The sequence below is a fragment of the Pinus tabuliformis genome, chromosome 5_2 (assembly GCF_031772625.1).
Source record: "Pinus tabuliformis cultivar Carrire ecotype Pingquan chromosome 5_2, CPIR1, whole genome shotgun sequence".
NCBI classification, from domain to species: domain Eukaryota; kingdom Viridiplantae; phylum Streptophyta; class Pinopsida; order Pinales; family Pinaceae; genus Pinus; species Pinus tabuliformis.
In genome coordinates this window covers 179,778,773-179,799,541 of record NC_142306.1, presented here as the reverse complement: position 1 = coordinate 179,799,541, position 20,769 = coordinate 179,778,773, and the positions used below count along the sequence as shown (strand labels likewise).

At 40.4% G+C, this 20,769-nt stretch overlaps 2 protein-coding genes across 3 annotated transcripts in view; both read right to left on the bottom strand.

Annotated features, from left to right (window-relative positions):
* TTN8 (Structural maintenance of chromosomes (SMC) family protein) overlaps positions 1-20,769 on the bottom strand; it is a 315,922-nt gene that overhangs the window by 281,780 nt on the left and 13,373 nt on the right. For both annotated transcript variants that reach the window (XM_089436139.1, XM_089436140.1), the window contains exon 2: positions 1,350-1,586. In XM_089436139.1, the coding sequence (XP_089292265.1) occupies positions 1,350-1,586 (237 nt within the window). The remainder of the gene's footprint in view (positions 1-1,349; positions 1,587-20,769) is intronic.
* On the bottom strand, positions 2,610-3,809 carry LOC149158127 (uncharacterized). The gene is made up of 2 exons (XM_089437709.1): positions 3,463-3,809; positions 2,610-3,338 (listed from the first exon to the last, which is right to left on the bottom strand). Exons 1-2 carry the CDS (start codon positions 3,627-3,629, stop codon positions 2,864-2,866), a joined length of 642 nt encoding a protein of 213 aa, XP_089293835.1. The 5' UTR covers positions 3,630-3,809; the 3' UTR covers positions 2,610-2,863.

Below are 20,769 nucleotides of genomic sequence, written 5' to 3'. Positions count from 1 at the left end.
CTCAACCCATCTCATGTGCCTTTAGTTTAGTTTTTCCTATGTGTTTATAAGCTTTAATGACTTGTGATCAACATAAAATACAAATTCCTTGGCTAGAAAATACTATCTCCAATGATTTAGAGCTTGTATGACAGCATAAAATTCCAAATTACATCTAGAGAACCTTTTTCTCACGACATTTAGCTTCTCATAAAAGAATGTTACTGACGGGGAGGGAACAGAGAAGGGGGAGAGTTCAGTACACATAGAAGGAGAAGGTAGAGGGGATGTAAGGTGGGGATGCAAATAAGGGGTGGGTGAAAAATGACAGGTTCACGAGGGAGGAGGATGTATGGGAGGAGGCAAGGAGGGCTGGGGAGATTGGGATGCCAGGAACAGGTCTGTGAGCATATCTGCAGGACATGGGCAGGTCTGCAAGCAGATGAGAGGATGCAGACAGGACTGTGCCCAGAGGCAATGACACCAGGAAACTCAAGACAGGAAAGGAGGAGGCAGAGACCAGCAGAAGCCTCACAAGGATAGGTTGAGCATCACGGGGCAGAAGATAAGTGCAGAAGTTGAAAGAACAGAACCAGGCCAAACAGCATGTACTAAAGTACCTGCAGAGACAAACCATACCCATTTGGATACAGAGTAATACAAGAAGCATCAGCCAGGTCTCAACAGATGTCATGCAGAGTATATTTGAAGAGTTTAAGCAGCAACAAATTATGTGACTGGCTATGTTAGTGCCAAACCAACAAAGAGTAGCGATGACCAACAATTATATCATCATACGTGAAAGGATGCATCTGAAACAAAGAATACAAACCAATTCGCAATGCAACCCCCTAGGAATATATTATATAATCTACTCTGCTGATTGGAGACGGTAGTTATGTAAAACTTGATCAATGAATTCAATATCACCCAAATATGTGCATACAATTTGCATGCTATCTTGATATTGAATACATGTATGTTGGGCTCCTTATAAATGTGAACAGTTACCAACCTTGAACTCAGCTTGGGTAATGATCAGAACAGAAGCCTATTAAAACTTCCAGGAAGTACCAAATACAACAATATTGACAGAAGACCACATAATAAACTTAAAGATGTGTAAAGAAAATCTCACGCGGCCTAGGGAAACAGAGTGTATGGCATACATATAGCACTTTTGTAAGCTTTTGCAAAATACAACTTTCACAGTGGCATATAGAAGCCTGAGGGTATGACCTCAATAAGTATTGAGTTCAATGAAGATTACCAGCATTCAATAACAAAACAAAGCATATTTCATAACAGGACTGTCAAACAGAGAGCAATGAGCGAAAATATATCTGAAGCATGGACATGCCAAAACTTACCAGTTGTTCCTGCAAACGGAGATGTTTCTCTGCTTCTTCTTTTTGTTCTTTCTTCTGTTTCCTTTCAGTAACTACAGTTCTTTTTCTCTGATATGTGAAAGCTGATTTCTCCTCAGCTCTTGCCTTCTGATCTTCGAGATCTTCATAGTCTTTCTTAAATTCTTCAGAGCCAGATATGTGCTCAAAAAGTGCAGTAAGCTCTTTTGGATTCTTTGAAGCAATAGATTCAACATCACCCTGGAAAGTTAAAGTAACACAATTTATCAGACAGCACTTCCAGGCTTCAAGCATGTCAAAATTCCATCTAAGAAAAAAATTAGATCTCTCTTCCATCTTTAAACAATAAATTACATTTTAATTACAAATTTCAACATGACCATCCTGTGACATAGATAACAACCATGTAACTCTCAAAAAACTAAATAACAATCTCTGGCATGCATTGTATTGATGAAAGTTAATAGAAGTTATCGAAATCGTGGGAAAAAATAAACAATTATATATAATTTACAACAATACTTGAAAAGGCAATATTTTTGTACACAAAATAAACTTTCCTTAATAGTCGCTATAAAATTTATAATAATTTCTCTGTTAATTTTGAGTTGTTGAGGCTCAAGTATTAAATGAAACTCCATGCTTGTTAGGCACCCACAAGCTAACCATGATGAAAGTTAATAGAAGTTATCGAAATTGTGGGACAAAATAAACAATTATATATAATTTACAACAATACTTGAAAAGGCAATATTTTTGTACACAAAATAAACTTTCCTTAATAGTCGCTATAAAATTTAAAATAATTTCTCTGTTAATTTTGAGTTGTTGAGGCTCAAGTATTAAATGAAACTCCATGCTTGTTAGGCACCCACAAGCTAACCATGGCTTGGGAGGTATGCACCACCATTCTAAGAAATCCGATCCTGGTCACCAAGAGCATGATCCAAACCACCCTCTATAAAAATAGATTTTATCCCCTCAAAACAGACAGAAAGATAGGAAAGGTAAACAGTAAAGGCCCATTAGCTCACCACCATGTGCTCTCAAAAGAAGAAGAGCCATATCTATATAGGTATTAGTTCATGGCCAATGTTAGGGTCCTACCCTAACCTCATTACTCTGGTGCAATGTTGTTAAAAGCGCGATCGGGATTTAATCGGCGCCGGGAAAAAATCGGAAAAATCGTTAAAATCGGGAAAAAATCGGAAAAAATCGGGAAAAAATCGTTTGGCACAAAAATATTCATTTTTTTTCATTTTTTTTCAATTTTTTTAATATCTAAACCATCTACAACATAAAATAAATACATTGACACATAAATATGATAAAAAAACTAATATATAAGATGTTTAATATCATTTCTAGCGCTAAAATCACACATAACATTGAATCATGTCCTGAATAGTAAGTCCTGAGTCCCAACTCAGCCTCAAAATATCAACAAAAAATATGATAATGTATCTCATCATGTCATAATGTCATATACAATAAAATGAAAGTCTAAGACTCTAATCCTATTGATTTCCTCTGCCCCTCTTGCGAGAAAATGTCACTGCTTTCCCTTTCCCCCTAGATGAAGATGCTGGTGCCTGTGGTGGTGGAAATGGCAGTGGAGTCTGACGTGCTCTAGAAGCTGAAGAAGTAGCTGTAGAAGTAGCAGCTACTGTAGGTAGACAGAGACCACGTCCTCTAGTGGTAGCCCGGGTAGGCGGTGTCACCTCCTCCTCCTGCTCCTCCAACTCCTCCTCCTCCTGCTCCTGCTCCTGCTCCTCCTCCTCCTCCTCCCCCTCCTCCTCCCCCTCATCCTGCACTAACCAATCCTCAGTGGGATCCATGAGAGGCCTCTCGGTCTCAACCCTCCATTCAGCAGTGGTGTCAATCTCATCCAATGAGATGGCTTCCATATCAGGTGTCTTGTCTAGTTGCCTCACCCACAATCGAAGATTGTAGTAGACATAGACCATGTCATTAAGTCTACGGGACTCCAACCTGTACAAAGTTCATGAAATAATAATTAATAATTAATATTATAAAAAAAAATATTGTTTAATGAATTCAAAAATTTATTTGGAAATTTGCAATATTTTAAATGTTTAAGTGTTAAGTTGTTAACCTATTGCGCTTCTTGTTGTGTATTTTTTCAAATACACTCCAATTGCGCTCACATCCCGAGGAGCTGCATGTTTGGCTGAGGATGCGTATGGCAAGCTTTTGCAAAAGGGGTACTCTGCCACCATACATCTTCCACCATGCGGCTACAACAAAATTACAAATAAACATAAGAAAAAAATGGAATTTGAAGAGACAATGAAATTTGAAACAAAGTTACAAACTAAAAAATACCTGGCATTTTGGCCGTCCTATCAAAGATAGCCATATCAAAGCCAAATGTGCCACCTGACATCTGATACGTCTCAATTTGTTTAGAGATCTCCATACGTTGTTCTGGAGTTCTCACCATCTTCTGGACACAGGTTAATAATCCATCCATGATCTCAACATCAAAATCAAACCCACATGCATAAGAAAATGTAGGGTTCAGGAAAAGCCCAGCAGCATGAATGGGACGATGGAGTGTGTTGTTCCATCGCTCATCAATGACCTTCCATAGAAGGAGTTGTCTCTGGAACCCATCATCTCCCTTGTCATCATAGTAGGACCGAATGGCTTCTTTGGCCCTGTCCATGGCTTCATACAAATAGCCCATTGCGGGCTTCTCACCATCTACCAACCGAAGAACCTTTACCAAAGGTTCAGTGACAGCGCACACCTCCTGCACTCTCGCCCAGAAGTCTTCTTGGTATGAAACAAGTCTGCAGACGGCCTCTCCTTCTGGTTTGCGGCTCATTGGCGAAGAACGCCACTCCTCTGAAAGAAACATTCTCTTCAAATCCCACATAGATTTCAAGAGGGATTGAAGAGATATGAAACTCGTCGCAAACCGTGTAATGGCGGGGCGCACCAACTCTTTGTTGTTGGTGCATTTTCTCATCAAGCTAAGCACAGATGTGTGATTGTAAATAAATTTTGTGATGCTTTTTGATGAGTCAACAGTCTCTTTGACAAAGGGAATTTTCCCTATGTCCTCTAACATCAAATCAATACAATGGGCAGCACAAGGTGTCCAAAATAAAGTAGGATGCCTGTCCATAAGCATTCTACCAGCAGCACAACATAATTTGTAGCGTTGTCCGTTATGACTTGGACAACATTTTCTGCACCCACCTCCAAAATAAACACATCCAGCAAATCACATAAATTTTTTGCATCTTTGATTTGATGAGTTGCATCAATAGATTTGATAAACATAGTCCCCCTGGGACAACTAACCAAGAAGTTTATAAGGGTTCTCCCCTTTTGGTCAGTCCAACCATCTGACATAACAGTGCATCCTGTTTGTGCCCAGGATTCCCTAAAATCCTCCAATCTTTGGGTGCAGTCACGCTTTTCATCTTGAAGAAGCCGGCCTCTGAAATCATGAAGAGAAGGGATTTTGTACCCCGAGCCAACACTGGCAATAGCATCAACAGTAGGTTGGAAAAATGGATTATTCCTTACAATGCTGAAAGGAATATCACTCCAGAGGAGAAATTTTGTCATCAACTTGTCAGCTTGTTCTTTTTCAGTTCTTTTCATCATTGAACCGATAGTTGGTTGTGCACCAGGTGTGGTTCGAGGAACAAAAAATGATGATGCAGCTACCGGATTGACTGACGCTGCAGTAGAACCAGTGCCACTTGGCCCACTTCCTTCAACTGACCTTTTTAGTTGCCTTTTGAGTTCTTCTTTGGCCTCTTTAGAGTGCTCTAATTCTCCCAATGCTCTCATGGCTTTTCGGATAATTTCAGCATTTGTATTAGGACAGGGCACCACATCACGTCCAGGGATTTGTGCAAGGTGGAACTTCAACCTGTACACCCCCCCGAATATCTCCTTTCCACACAACTTGCAATACAAGTTTTGTCTATCATTCGGAGTTTTAGGGTCACCATATTCCCAGAAAGGATCCAATTTCCTTGGCATGTTTGTTTTTGAATTTTGAATTTGCAAACCTATGGAAAAAATTAAAAATAAGGATTAGGAAATAGGAATTTAGGATTACATAATACAAATTACAATTTAGCATTTGCAAAATTACAAGTTAATTATTTCCAAAATCCCAATTTCTAAACCCAAGTTACCCAACCAAATGCCAATGGCAAATGCAAAAAAACAATGAAAATTCAAAAAAAATAAACAATGTTTAAAGAAAATGAGAAAATAAAAATAAAAAATTGGTTCTCATAGTCATAACAAATAACCCATCCCAAATCAATGAAAAATTTCCAAAAATTCTTTAAAAACAATGAAAAACAAAGTTTTTATAGAAGCAAAACAAAAAAAAATTAATCTACATCCCTGGTTTATGGACAAATTGGTGATCTTGGCTTGGATTCCTCCTAAAATCGCTTGGATTCGCTCCCAAATCCGACGGCAACCCTCTCCCTCACTTCTTCTCCTCCTCCTCCGCGCGGACTGCTCAATGAAATAAAATAAAAATCGATTTTCCATATAAAACGCCCGCTGCCCGCGCCTCTGGCGATTTTTTTAAAAACTCGCCTATAAAAAAAAGTGCCGATTTTTTCGATAAAAATCGCGATAAAATCGGATTTGCGAAAAAATCGCGATTTTCCGATAAAATCGCGATTTTATCGCGATTTTAACAACACTGCTCTGGTGTACTTAATGCTTAGTCCATTAATGTACAAGCCATCATTTTTTAGTAAGGCCACTAGATAGTGAATAATTACTTCGCGTAAAAAAGTTGTTTATGTTAATTAAGGCCCACTAATAAATGGGACCAAAAGTAGTTAGGGTATTGCTATTAAGAAACAATTTATAGAGCTAGACCGCTATGTGATCTTTTATTATTGAATTAGAGCTCTGCTGAAAATCGATTTCCCCCTCAAAGGCCATGTAAACATTGCTCTCTCTTTTGGATTTATCAATGTACAGGTTAGATTCTACAGGTTTAATCTGAATATCTCTTGTATTTGCATTTATTATTCTCCGAATATTGTTCATGTTTTGTTGTTTATGCTAGTTAAGTACATTACAAGTGGTATCAGTGCTCTTTTCTGAGGCAACATGCACCTGGATTTTAGAAATATTTTTAGGCTAGAGATGTGACATCTTTAAACACAAACATATATTGTTCAATTGGTAAACCTACGGTTGGATAGAATACACGCAGAGAGTAAATGTGGAGTCCCCTAGTTGGACACCCCTATAACCTCCGTTGATACCCCTTCAAATAGTACCACATCAAACAAAAACCACCTACAGATTCAATCTTCCACATACCCTTGAGTGTATAGGAAGCCCTCCAAGTGCACTAGAAACTAGCCTTACATAAGCCTCTCAGTTGCCCTTTTGCTAAAATACACCAGGAACAACACTTGAGAAAATCACTCTTTCGCATAGTTTTAAAAACCGGAACCAGTGACCGGACCGGTCCACCTAATAAACTAGGTTTCAAACCAAAACCGGTCAAACCGGCGCTAGTTAGATCTCAATGAACGGGTTTCAAAAAAACACATGAAATAATTAATTTTTAATGAAAAAAAAAAATTAAGATTTAAAACCATGATTCCAAACCAATAGACACAAAATATGCAAAGTTTGCTCATATATATACCATGTAAATATCAAAATATCAAAATGGCACCAAGTGAAATACATATCAGCAACAAAATATATAATCAATGAGGCTCTAAATGGCCTCTAGTGTCCAAAAACAAAGCCTACAAGCTACAGGGCCACTGACCTACTACAAGTCTACATATATGATATTAGTAATCAACATTATCACTTGAAACTTTGAAAGTTGAAACTTCTCATCATGATCAAACTTAGTTGGTTGAGTCTCAACTCCCAAACATTGCAACTGCTTGAGTCACAAACTTTTCTGCAGGTTCAGTGACTTGAGTCTCAAACTTCTGAATGTATTTTGCCCTAATATAGCCTATTAATTCATTTGGTGCTCCACATGACTTTACATGGCCTCTTATCCCAGCCAAGTGTTGCTTGAACCTGTTAATACCCCCTCCTTCAATAGATTTTTGGCAATATTTGCAGATCATTTTGCCATCAATCATATCACAATGAGTCCATGCAGTATCCTTGGCTTTTGGAGGCATCGTGGCTACTACTTAGCTCAAACTCTTTGTTGTTCCACTACACCAGCAAAAATTCAACACTCTCCGAGCTCTTAATGAAACTCACAAAAAATCCAAATGAGATGTGTGAGGCAAATGAGGGGGGTGAGCTCCTTTTAAAGACTTGGAGAGGGTGTTTTTGGAGGGAAATAACCCTTACTTTCCCCCCAAAACACCCAGGAAGCTTCCAAAAAGAGTCTGTGTGGGTCAGTCACTGTTTGTCACACCCTTGGAAATGAACCGGTCGATTTATGATGGAACCAGCTGGTTTGACCATAAACCGGTTGGTTCCATCATAGACTGGTTGGTTTGACCTGTTTTTGTGATTTTTTGGTCAAGTCGGCCCTTAAACCGGGTTTTTTGCCTAGTTCGACCCAGTTGCCTAATGAACTGGCCAATTTGACCGGTTTCCAGAGCATGCTGACCGGTTTTTAAAACTATGCGAGTCTTTCGTACCAAGGAATTGAGGAGTATGATTAAGCATACAAAATATCTTCAAAAATGGAGAATACGCGTAATGAATATATGTGGAGGCCCCTAGTTGGACACCCCTATAACCTCTGTCAATACCCCTTCAAGTAGTACCACATCAAACAAAAACCGCCTACAAATTCAATCTTCCACCTACCCTTGAGTGTATAGGAAGCCCTCTAAGTGCACTAGAAACTAGCCTCACATAAGCCTCTTGATTGTCTTATTGCTAAAATACACGAAGAACAACACTTGAGAAGATCACTCTTTCGTACCAAGTAATTGTGAAGTATGGTTAAGCATACAATATATCTTCAAAAATGACATGAAAGATTCGATCGAATACTATTGTTAAAATCCTTCAAGTCTATCAGAGAGCTATAACACTTCACAATCCTCGGTCCTTAAGATCTTTCCAACCCTAGCCTCTACATAACAAGCAACAAAATTCCTACAAAATGTTGATTTGCAATAGCATCAGATGTGCTCTAGCTCCAAAATTTTGTGGAAGGGCTAGAACACATGAGATTTCCAAGACCTAGAAATCGTTTGGAGAAATTCCACCCGTATGAGGGGTTATTAAAATAATTAATATTTTTAAAGGGTTCCTAAGTCTAAACTTAGGAAAATAAAAATATTAATGAGTATTAATACGTATATGGGTGAGAAGCTTCTAAGAGAGGAGGATCAAGTCTGTTTTAATCTTAGCCGTTGATTAGAGACTTAATCTCGGACGTTGATTCATCAACAGGGAAAGTATAAGAGAAGACTTTAGAGCCATTTGGAGACACATCGGGCAAATACTCAATACCCCAAGGGAAATCGATTCTCAAGGAGAAGGAGTTTGATTTTAGAGGGAGAGTTACAGGGTGGAGGAAGAGAAGGGCATCAGTAGCAGTGAGTGATTGAGGAGGAGGTGACCCAAGGCATTTGAGAGACAGCGCAAAGGGAAGAGCAGGCAAACATCGCCATTGGAGACGCAGTTCTCACATAGACTGACGCAAAGGGACACAAAAGTGACGCAGAGGTGGGTGAAGGGTCTCCAGGGTGTCAGAACTTCTCCAGGAAGAGGAGAAACTTTGTCTCAAGTGTTTTCTCTCAGTAGTGTCTCAGTTTCTCTGTGAAATGATTCCTTGTAAAGCGATTGTTGTTGAAGATTAATAAAACCCTCATCTGCTACACCAGTTTTCCCACATTGGGTTTTTTTCCGAGGATAATTGTCCAAAAACAATTGTGTTGATGTGATTGATTCTTGTGCTTGTATATCACTGTTATTTTCTCTATGTAATTATGTGATAACTGCAGTAGAATTTATTTTAATATTTACTGAATTGTTTTTCGTAAATAACTTATTGTGAGAAATAAGTAGGTGAAATAAATCAGTTGCTGCAGTAGAATTGCGTATTAGAAATTTTCACACAAAATTAGGAATATCAAGAATCTAAGAATTCTATCAACATAATAATACTTTAACAAGTGTAATTTAAAAAAAAAAAAGTGTCTGTGGTCAATGCATACCAATATCAGAGACCTGTCTCAAAATATTTCTTATGTTGCATCAATCACATTGGTACAACACTCCAATAACCAATTTTCATGTGGACCCAATCACACTATTGTGAGCAACCATCTCAAAATCCTCCTTGTGTGGTGTTGATCCCATTGGTGTAACTTGCTAACGATCCTTCAAGTGGACCTAACTGCTCATGTTTTCCACTAGAAAGATAAAGATGCACAGCGGCGTCACCAAACTAGAAGCTTCAAGGTCCCAACATAAAGCATACCTAGAGTAATTATCACTCAAGGTCGATAAGCCTTTAGACAACCTTCCCACATGACCTAAGAAGCGAAAGTATCAAATCAATCATGCACATGAGAAACTTCCCAAAGTAGACATTAACAAGTCTGATGCATCCAACCCCACAAGTTGGGTTGCACAAATGGAATAGTACTTCTCCCTCCATGGAATCACTAATGACATAATGAAACATAAGGTGGGGATATTATATTAGGATCAAAGATTATGGAAATCGTGTCAATGGCATAATAAATCTTATGTGGGATACATTGCCTGGAGCAAGTATGTGAAATTTATCTATGCTTGTTTGAAAGAGACTCAATATTTGGGACAACTGACACAGTTGTGCGAAACAAGGGCAATAGCAACCCTTATAGAAACCTTTGAGCAGTTGGCTATCTACACAAAGTGCTTAGCTAATTCTTTTTTTTAAATGTTTCATCAATGATCACAAGAAGGAGATTAGATCACAAGTAATGTTGAAGCATATAACTACTTGGTTGGAGACTTCTCAAACAACGTGCAAAGCTAATATGAAATTTGACTAGGTAGCTTTGTCTCTCTCTGTCCAATGGGCACAGGTAACCTAACAGTGTTGCCAGCCCCGTCTATGTATGCCCGAAAAGGGCTGCTCTCATGCCCCAACGTGCACTCTAGTTGCACCAGTAGAGAGTCCAACCGCTCCCCAACATGAGTCAATTTGGCCGTGGACTCGGCACAAACTGCTCTCATGCCCTCCAACTCCTCGTTCTGCTGCAGAATAGCCTCTCGCACTAATACGACCTTCCTTTTTAATGCTAGAAGGTCGGCCTGAAACTGATGGAACTGTCGTGGGCATCTATCACCTGTAAACTCGGTCACAGCTCCAGATACCTCAACAATTATCGGCATCTCATCCATGGGTGGCACCCTCTCAACAGATGGCTCTATGTGTGTAGGCTCTATCCTCTCCAACAAGGTGTCAACTGGGGCTACCAAAGAGGTCTCTAATAAAAGTGACTCTTGCGCCACACCGGGTATATCGACGTGCTCCTCACCATCCTATGGGCTCTCGACATCATGCTCAACCTCCTCCTCAGGCTCCTGATATCTAAAGCCATGTCTCCACCAGCAAAAGCGCCCCCCTAGTCTCACCCTCTAACCGTCTCTGTCCTGCCTGCTCCTTTTTAGAAGATCTGGTGCCTTGATCTGGTCGGATTTCCCCACATGATGTAGATGGCTGCACCCCCACAGCCTGCTCACCTCTAACGTCTTTGTTGTAAGGGTGAGAATGGGTTTGGTCTGTCACCCTCCTCAACTGGGCCAACCTCTCATCGTCCCAATGAATTCTACCCCAGAAATTTTGCATATTGGATTTCCTTTAGCCATGGGTTTGTCTCCGATTTCACCCGTCACTGTGCACTCATACCCAAAGATTCCATGATCTTCTGGCTAATTTCCCACAGTTGGGCCAAGATCATGCTCTGGAGTCTAATACCACTGGAATGTTCCAAACTAGGAAAAATAGTGCTATGCAAAGCAAACAATAAAAACAACACCATAAAATTGAAACATTCAGTGCACACCCATAAAAAGTCCAGGAATAACCAACAATTGAACCATTTTATTAGAATCTGGGATAAAAGTACACTAATGTGGAAGTAATGCACCTGGGCTTGCCTCAATGGCAACCATGATCAAGCCCAGGTGGTAATATGTCAAGCCCAGATGGCACAAATAACTGTTGTAATGATGCCCTACGTTGCCCTTGTGAAACTGTGTTGTCTGCTGCAAAGATGTTGTTGGAAACCCCACCTCCGGTGCTCAGAAAATTACGGGAAATTAACCCCAGCCTCTCCACCAAATACCCAAAATAACCCACAAAGGAATTGGCCAAATGTTGACCTCGGAATTTTGGCCCAAATTCCTCTTAGCTCCTCTAATTGTTGGCTGAGTTGGGACCCCTGTTTGACCCCTTAGATCTGCCCAGAAAATTCTATAAAATTAGGAGTGTGATCCTTGCCCAAAACCCAGAAAAACCCAGAAAGGGTTTCCCTTGGTTCTAACCTTCAAAAATTGACCCTTCACAGTGTGGCCCTCCTCCAATTTCGAATTTTGTTGCTGTGACTAATCCTGTCAATCTCTGCTCTCCCAACTCCAACAATCCTCCTCAAATGGCCCTCCAAATGATCTCCTAGCTCCAAACTCCCCCGGATGGTGCTGCCCCAAAGAGTCTCACTCCAATGACTGTGCAGTCATGGAGGAGATGACGCAGTCCTGCGTGTGATGAAATGAGAGCTGCGTGTAGGATGGCCCTCTTGTCTGTAGTTGCCCTCTATACTCCTAAAAATGATGAAGGATGCTCCTGTCTCCCCAACTTTCTAGAGTAACCCACGTTGTGACTGCGCAATCCCTCCACTGTTGTTACTCCCCCCGCTGTTGGTACTCAACTTACAGCTGTTGTAACTCATCTCTCTGTTGTTGCTACTAACTGAAATGAAAAAGAACTCCCTTCTAGGGCTGGCACGCCAAGTCTACTGAAGCAAGGGTTGAGATCTCCACTCGGAGACACTCGTGTGCTAAACAGCACAGTAACTCGGCTAAGCAACACGAGCAACTAAGATTGAGTTCAATATGTCAAAAGATAAGATATCCAAATGAAGAGAGTTGCCTTCCTTATATTGATTTCGTGGAGCACTTTTCCCTCCATTTTCCCTCCATCGTGGATCCCTCACATAACCATTGATTTTCCCTCCATGCAAATCGAACTAGGGAATGTGTATTCCCCTAGTATGGGTGGCCCCCACATATACTTAACCACATCAAATTAACTTCTAGTAAATCTAGCCTCCTAATAAAATCAAATGGGCCCCCATCACCTCCGAAATTGGCCCCAAAATGTAGAAATTAATACTGTTCCAAAATAATTTAGGAAGGGACATGACAGCTCTACTGTAACTACCCCACTTTTACAGATAGGTCTTATATGCTCCTTGATAGATGCCTCCACCTTCTTCCGGACCAAATGTCTCATCATATTAGGTTGATGTTTTTCTCTACCCACTTTTGAATTTTTCTTTCAAGTATCACCTCCAGTATGAAAGTGTAAAGAGACTTGTCCCATTATCTCATGATTGCTATCAAGATTATCTTTCTCCAAAATTACAGAATCTCCATGACACTGTGGATTCATCTGTTTGGTTCCATCCCTACTGTCTTTGAACAGAGTATTTACTGAAGATGTTTCAAGACCACCATTGCTAAGTTGGTCCTTTACTAACAGAGAAGCACTAACCCTTTGATTTTGGCTACCAATTAAGTTGGCAAAAGGGTCACGAAAACTTGATCCAAGATCACAATGACTAGCTTTACCTGGAATTTCCATGCCATATTTCAGCCTTAATGATCCTACCTTTGCACTCTGTTTTTTTGTTTATGGTTTATCATCAGTATCATCTGATTTGTCTCTCTTGCAACCAGCCCAAAAATCATTCCAATTCTTCATTATTGTTTTCTGTTGCGAGCCCTTACCGCAATTTTTGGGCTTACCTTCGTACTTAATGTCACAGAATTCCTTAAAGGTCAGGGTTGCCCGAGTACCCTCTCCTAGAGTTTGATACTACCTCCAATAATCCAAAGTATCTTTATTATGTTCCCGTGGGCCACAATTCCTTGTTTTCCGCCCATCTAGGAATTAGGGAAGCCAAGGTGTCAGAGTCTTCTAATTGGCTGTCACAGTGCTAGTCTGTCCAGGGGTATTAGGCTGAATAGGAACATGGCAGTTGCTACCCATATTATTCACAAACGAGGCAAGAAGTTGAGTTATCGGCTGCTAGTGTTGCTGGCATTGAGTAGTCATAGCTTGCATAGTTTCTTCTAGAGGCTGCTTCTTCCCATCCTCCATTGAAGCCTTCCCTTGAGATCCTAAGTCAATGATATCAACCCATATGTTCACAGGTTGGCATGATAAGCCAACTCTAATACCATTGTAATGTCCCAAGGGGGATTTTTCCCTTAGGGTTTAGTTACTAACTAGGGTTTTTTCAACAAATTAACAGAGATTGTGCAACAGCAATGCACATTCATATAACTGTAGATATTTCTTATATAATGCTCGAATATAAAGATTACCAACAATAATATGATTCGTCAACAATTCACAATACTTAGGGTCGACTGCCTAATACACAATGGATTTTTCCAATCAATAGTTCACAATATAGTTATGATTGCAATAATTAGTAAACCAGTACTTCACTAGTATCCAAGTCTATTGTTCTATACTATTGACACTGTCTAACATCTAACAGCAATTGTTGTACTAATGGCAACTCATTGTCTAATGTGCTACTACCAGACTTGATGTTGTTAAAGGCTTGGGCAACCCTTGCTTACTACCTTCCCCGTCATGAAGTAACGCTTCAATCTCCGGCTATATTGGCCTACTGTTGTAAAGCGGCTAACCAAGAGAGTTGTTGTGATGCCCTGCTTGACCAATTCAAACCTGTACAGATTCCAAATTCTACGTACCAGAATTAGATGTCACAGTTTCCGAGAGATGTTAATTAATAGATTGTTGTCTTAACAGCCTCATAAATAAACTGTTGCTGCCAAAACACCTTCAGGGAAGAGAACCGGCCTCCAAATCCATGCCCTGAGACTCCTCCACTATCTCTAGGGCAATTACCTCTACTATCTGCGGCTACAATTGTTCCATGGTAAAAAGGTTCAACAAGCCTCGCTGACTTGACCCTGCAGTCAGAGTTCAGCCTGTCCTGCGGCCACAGCCGAACTCTCTGCCTTAAAGACCAAATTTCCAGCTGTCTTCAAGTACGCTACTATACCAGATTCGTTGTTCCAGCCAACACTCAGAACTAGGGTGACCGCAGGCAGTCTTTAAGTCTCTCGCTGCCCTAATTGCAAGCTATGAGATTGGACATCTTCCCTCAGAAATATCTTCTGAACATAGGGATTACTCAGCAAGACTTCCACTCATTGATCCACAAAAGATTCTCCTCTTACCTACTAGAAATAACCAGAAGAAAGATTGCTTTTCGGAAGGACTTAGCCATACAATTGATGGGGAAGAAAAAATGACTAGGCTGGAATCTTTCACCACCGAAATCGGGTAGAAGCTAGCTAGGGTGGGATCGCCTCCACCAAAACTAGTTAAGAAGAAGGGGTCTTAAAACCCTCAAAGCCTTAGGCTCAATAAAATCAGAGATATTCCAATCCAAATTAATGATCCAAAATGATTCCAACTTCCCTTTGTTTATAGATTTTCTCATGGGGTTTCTGAAAAGTGAGGGGTTGCTAGTGCAACCCCCAATTTGGGTTTTTTGCCCTAGCCGACCCAAAATTTAACCAATGTTGCCCCAAACATTGGCTAATTAGGTTTTCCCCTTTTATCAAGAATATAGCATATGAGGTTGGATAAGTTATTTTGTCCTCCCATGGGAAATTAATCAATGGGGGACATTACATATCCTACCTACATGACCATATCCAATGGTACCCCTGAAGTGGGGGTGGTGTCCGCATGGGACTTGCATGTGTCTCGGTGAGGAAAAGAAGGTTGTGAGATCCAATAGCATCACGAAGTGTACCTAGTGAAGACCTAAACATACCACTGCAACAGCCAAAGGAGATGGTGGGGAACTCCCCCTAAAATGTCCCCCATCCGAATGCGAACATCATTTGGCCCAAGGTCAACAGTATGACAGGGGGGCGAATCACGAATCACTGCTTTAAGATCACGAATAATTGTCCACTTTCCCTCTTTCTGTGTAACTACAGCCTGAAGTCTAGCTTGCTTGAGTTTTTCCTTTTAGGTTCTGGTGAGGTCGACATCCAGGAAGATCCTCTATGCGAGTGGGAGCAAAGTAAACCTTCTCTTAGCCCGAAGGGCCCTAAGCCAATCCTCTATTGTCTGAAAACAGAGGAAGAGTGTGGAGTTGGGCCCCATCCAAGCACACTCAATAGTAAGGTCCTTCAGGTCTAGGGTGTCATGGAGGAAGACGATGCCTATCTGAAGGGGATCCAATGGGGTCACCGAAGGTGGGAGCCCGCGTACTCTCAAATTGAGTTCACGAGATCTACGAAGGCATTCTTCGTTCAACTTTGCTTGTACCACTCCTTCAACCACAGTGAGCGGCGGTGGTTGTTCCCTTTCTGAACCACCACAATCCAAAAATTAAGTGTTTAATGTTATGTTTTTGTTTTCAGTTTAATGAAGGCTTGACGCAATCTCATTTCTTCTTGCAGAGTTTTAAGGTTCGAAAGTTTTATTTGGAGTGCAAGTGAATCTATAGTTGGTTGTTGTAAGTGTATATTTTCATGTTGTTTAATTTCAAAAACCAATTGTTTGAGGTCAATTACTTCTCTGTGGAGTTGTTTCTTTTCTATCTCAAGGCCTTCCACCCTCTGCAACAAGTAATTGACCGAGGCTACCCAACATGAGAAGTCTCGTTCTAAGGCAATATCGATGGGCTTGTATATTTCCTATTTGTTGTTGCAATTTTTAGGGAATTGGTTATGTTCCACTTTTGCTGACATTCCCGCAAATGTATTTAAAAGTGGGTGTTCTTCCGTAAGGCCATCTCACCTAGAGATGTTTCTTCTCTCATTTTTGTGAAACCTCGAGTCTCGTTTCAAATTATGAGCCTCCTAACAAGAATTATTCTAGTGATGTTGACAGCTCCTATCAACAATTTTAGCTTTGTTTCCAGTCCCACTACCACATGAACCACCCAACAAAACTCTTCGTGATTCCAGTCCCACTACCACATGAATGAGTCTCCAAGCAAAAATTCCAAGTCTCAACAACGAGAAACCCTGAGATTCGAGTAGAGAGGACCGACGCAGAAGAAAAAATGATGCGGTAAAGAGTTGCATGGTTACGCTCGATGGTTACGGGTCGCTCGCGGTTGCAAGAACCAAGGACAAACTCATGGCTTGCTCGATGGTTGCAAGTTGCTACAGAGGCCAAGGTAAAAGGTTAAGTGAAACTCGCAACCAACAAGCAATGGCTCGGAGGGTCAATGCAATACCAAGACAATATGCTCAATGGTTACGGGTCACTCAATGACCGCATGAACCAAGAACGAGCTCACAGCTCACAACTTGCTCAATGGTTGCAAGTTGTTATCGAGGCCAAGGTAAAGGGCTAAGGGAAAATCGCAACTGATGAGCGGTGGCTCAAATAATTGAGAGCATGTAGTAGAGGGTCTAAGGCAGGACAGAGAAACCCGTCACCAAGTTTTTGTGCAGCTAAATAGAGGAAGACCGAGGATGGCGCATAAGACCCACACTTGAGCCTGTGAGTGAGGGAAAAAAATGATGTGGCAAAGAGTTGCAGGGTTACACTCGATGGTGACAGGTCACTCGACGGCAACAAGGACAAGGAACGAGCTCACAACTTGCTCAATGGATGCAGGTTGTTGCCGAGACTAAGGTAAAGGGCTAAGGGAAACTTGTAGTCAAGGAGGAGTGGTTCAAAGGGTCAACGCAATACCAAGACAATACGCTCAATGGTTAAGGGTCACTAGACAGCCACATGAACCAAGAACGAGCTCACAAAGAGCACAATATGTTCAAGGTGGTGCTACCCACTGACCCACAACCTAACCTTCAAGGTATCATCACATCCACAACCAGACCTTCCCACTACCTTTTAGTCCTAACTTCCGCAACTGATCCACAGGACACCTACAATGTTGTCCACCAACCTACAACCTAACCTTGCAAGTATTTCAGATCCACAACCAAACCTTCCCTATATCTTTAGTCTTGTGACCTATCCTTAAAATACATGCAACAATGTCAACCAATGTCATGTCCCCATTTTTATTTTCCTCTATAGTATAGCCAGGATGGGTTTCTAGAGTATGTGATGGCCAAGCCACAGTAGGATTATGTCATTAGGGGTTCCAGAGGAGTTTCGAGGAGTTTTTATGGGATTTGATGGCATTTGCTTGGCATATTCCATCATCCACACAACTTGCCTTTCATTCCATTGCATTCCAGCAACTTTGAAAAAATTGAGTTATTACCAGGCCCCACTTAATTAATTATGCTCGAGGTGCCATTTCGAGAGGATCATCTGATGGAACACCTCAGTGTAATAGCTCGTTGGAACCTAAACGAGAAGATCTATAGGATGAAATGCTAAAAAGTGGTTTCCAGTGGCCGAAGAGAGTATGGTAGGCGATTTACCATTTTCCCAAATTAAAAATGACTTTAATTAATCATTTAACTAAAAAGGGGAAAAATAATTAATTGGAGGAAAAGGCCAAAAGTGAATTAAGTGAAATAAAATTAAATTAAAAAGTCACTTAAAATAAAGTCAAGGGAGGAGCTTCTAGAATAATAATAATAAAATAAGATACTGCTAGAGCCTTGGGGATCTATCTTTGGAGTCTTTCAAAGGAGGAGGAGGAGATCATTTGGGACATCCTTGAGTTGAGTATTTTTCCTTGTGGAGAGATTTGGAGAACCGAGAGGACGTAAGCCCTTGGGTGATTTAGTGAGAGTTGGGCGAGAACCCATCTCTCCCCTTGGTGGATTCATTCAAAATTCACGGGTGTATTTATCAATTACAGTTATAATATGACAGCCAGATCCAATGTTGCAACAGATATATTCAGAGGTCAGATCTAGTTAGGAGGATCCCATCTCAAATATCCTCTTATTTTTGTAAAATCAATTTTATATTTATATAAATAAAGTTGAGATTTCTTGCATGTGTTTATTGCCTATTATGAGATTGCAGTTTTTATATTTACAGTTTGTCGTCGATTTTGTGGATTAATTTGTGAAATCTATTTATGAAATTTGCAACATTGATTTCTAAAGCAATGTTATGCAAGACTTAATTTTGGAACATTACAATGCTATCAGAGTTGGTTTTCCTACCAGCCTAAGGGTTTACTTGCCAAATTGTCAGACCAAATTTATTTCAAGAAGGAAGGTTTTCCTGAAGACAAACCCTAGTTGGAAGGATAAATCTCTAAGCGCAAATTTGTCTCATGAATATTAATTGCTCAACAAAATGCTTAGCAAATTGTCTGATGAATAATAATTATTCGACAATCTAAGAGATCGTCGAAGATTTCTCAAAGGGAACAAACAATTATAAATCTTTAAATGAGTCGTCGCATCATTAAAGTGGCAAAACTTCACATTTAATTTTAAGGGTCGTGGAAAAAAAATTAAAATGGATTCACCATTTCCAATCGCGTCAGTCTTCAGAAGGCCGAGTCTGGGAGTCGCATTCGTGGCATATTTATGAGCATGGTCATGACACAATCAAGTTGCATTTGTTGAGGTGGCCACACATAGGACCTATCTGCACAAGGAGAGCGATTGATAAGCATTCATATGCATCGATGCACTGTTTAGAGGAACGATTGGGTGAATTTATTTGTTGTTGGGCCAAAACTCATCGAATTATTAGAGCCAACCACATCACATCCTGTGAACTAATCGGGTTGCATTACTATTTTCCCAACAGTCAAATTCATTACGTTGGCCAAGGCTCAAATTTATTAATGTAGGAGGGGCCGAATACACCCGTAGCAAAACCATTAGAGTTGTTCGTTTGGACGACCAATCTAAAGTTTGCGCAAAGATAAAACAAAGAACCGAGGATTATCATTCAGCGAAGTTTCTATTTCAAACTGAGATTCCTCAACCAGAAATTGGTCGAATTGCATTTCAGGAGCTATCGAGCTATCTAATGCAGGTTTGTATAATAAGCATTGAGGGTGTTGTCGTAGTGAGCATAGCAATGGAGATACTTACTACAATTTGAGTTACATGCATAACTAAATATGTTAGAGGATGGAGAGTTGTGCATTGGCCTGTTGAAATTAAACAGTGCGAGTTGTAGTGGTTCCATTGGCCAAGTCTTAATCGAAACTAAGGTCACATTTCTCTGCATAAAAAGGGTGTTAAAATTGGCAACTAGGGCCAAACTCCACCTTGGACAGCGCATATGATGCAGCTGATATTTTTATTGGATTCCTCTTTCCGATAGGTGTAGGATTGATCTAAAGATCATCTCATTCTGACATGTACAAATGTAATTATGAATTTATTTCGTTTATGGACAAACTGTCAAGGTCGGCCAGCAATCTAATGTAGGCTCAGAAGCCCAAAAGACATGTCTCTTCACCCTCAATGTTGCATATAAATAGGAGCATCTACCTCATTTGCACATTCATTCATTCTCACACATATCTCTCTCTCCTCATCTGATTGGGTCGTACAACTTCAAGGCAGCTTTCTTCTCCTCCGCACGTGCGAAGTTTGACTGCGATTTTCTGTTTTTTGGGTTGACCAAATTGCAAAAGGGTTGACCAGTGTTAACCGGGAAACAGTTGACATTGTTTGACTACGTTTTTCCTTGGGGAAATTCTATTTGGGCATGCAACATTTTTGGGCACAGAAATCGACGCAGTCTGAGTTGTTTGACCAGCGTTGACCACAGGGAAGTTGACTGTAGGTTTGACTCTACGTTGACCGAGTTTGACTAATATTTTCGAAACTATTTTGGGCTTATTTGGACTGTTGTTGGAGGCCGAGTTGACTGGGTTTGACCGAGCTGATTTGGAGGTGTAATTCTGTTGATTTAACCAGCGTTGACTTTCTAATTAGGTCATCCTGTTGATTGTAGTTTGATTGGACAGATTTCACTGTGGTTGGGCAAGTGAATTTTGTATATTGTAGTCTCTCTCTTTGCTGAACTTTTGAAGAATAATAAGAAAAATTGATCAAAGGGTTCTCCACATTGGGGTTTGTCCCTGGCATGCGCCACATCTTGTGTCCTCTTGTCTTGGCTTGTCTTCTACTGTTTTTATTTATGTTCTATCTGCATTCACTATTATGTTAATGTGATTGCTAATCTGGAAATTGATATTGGGCTAATAAGAAAAAGAAGTAAATTGCCCTTAAGCATAGAACATACCATTGTTAT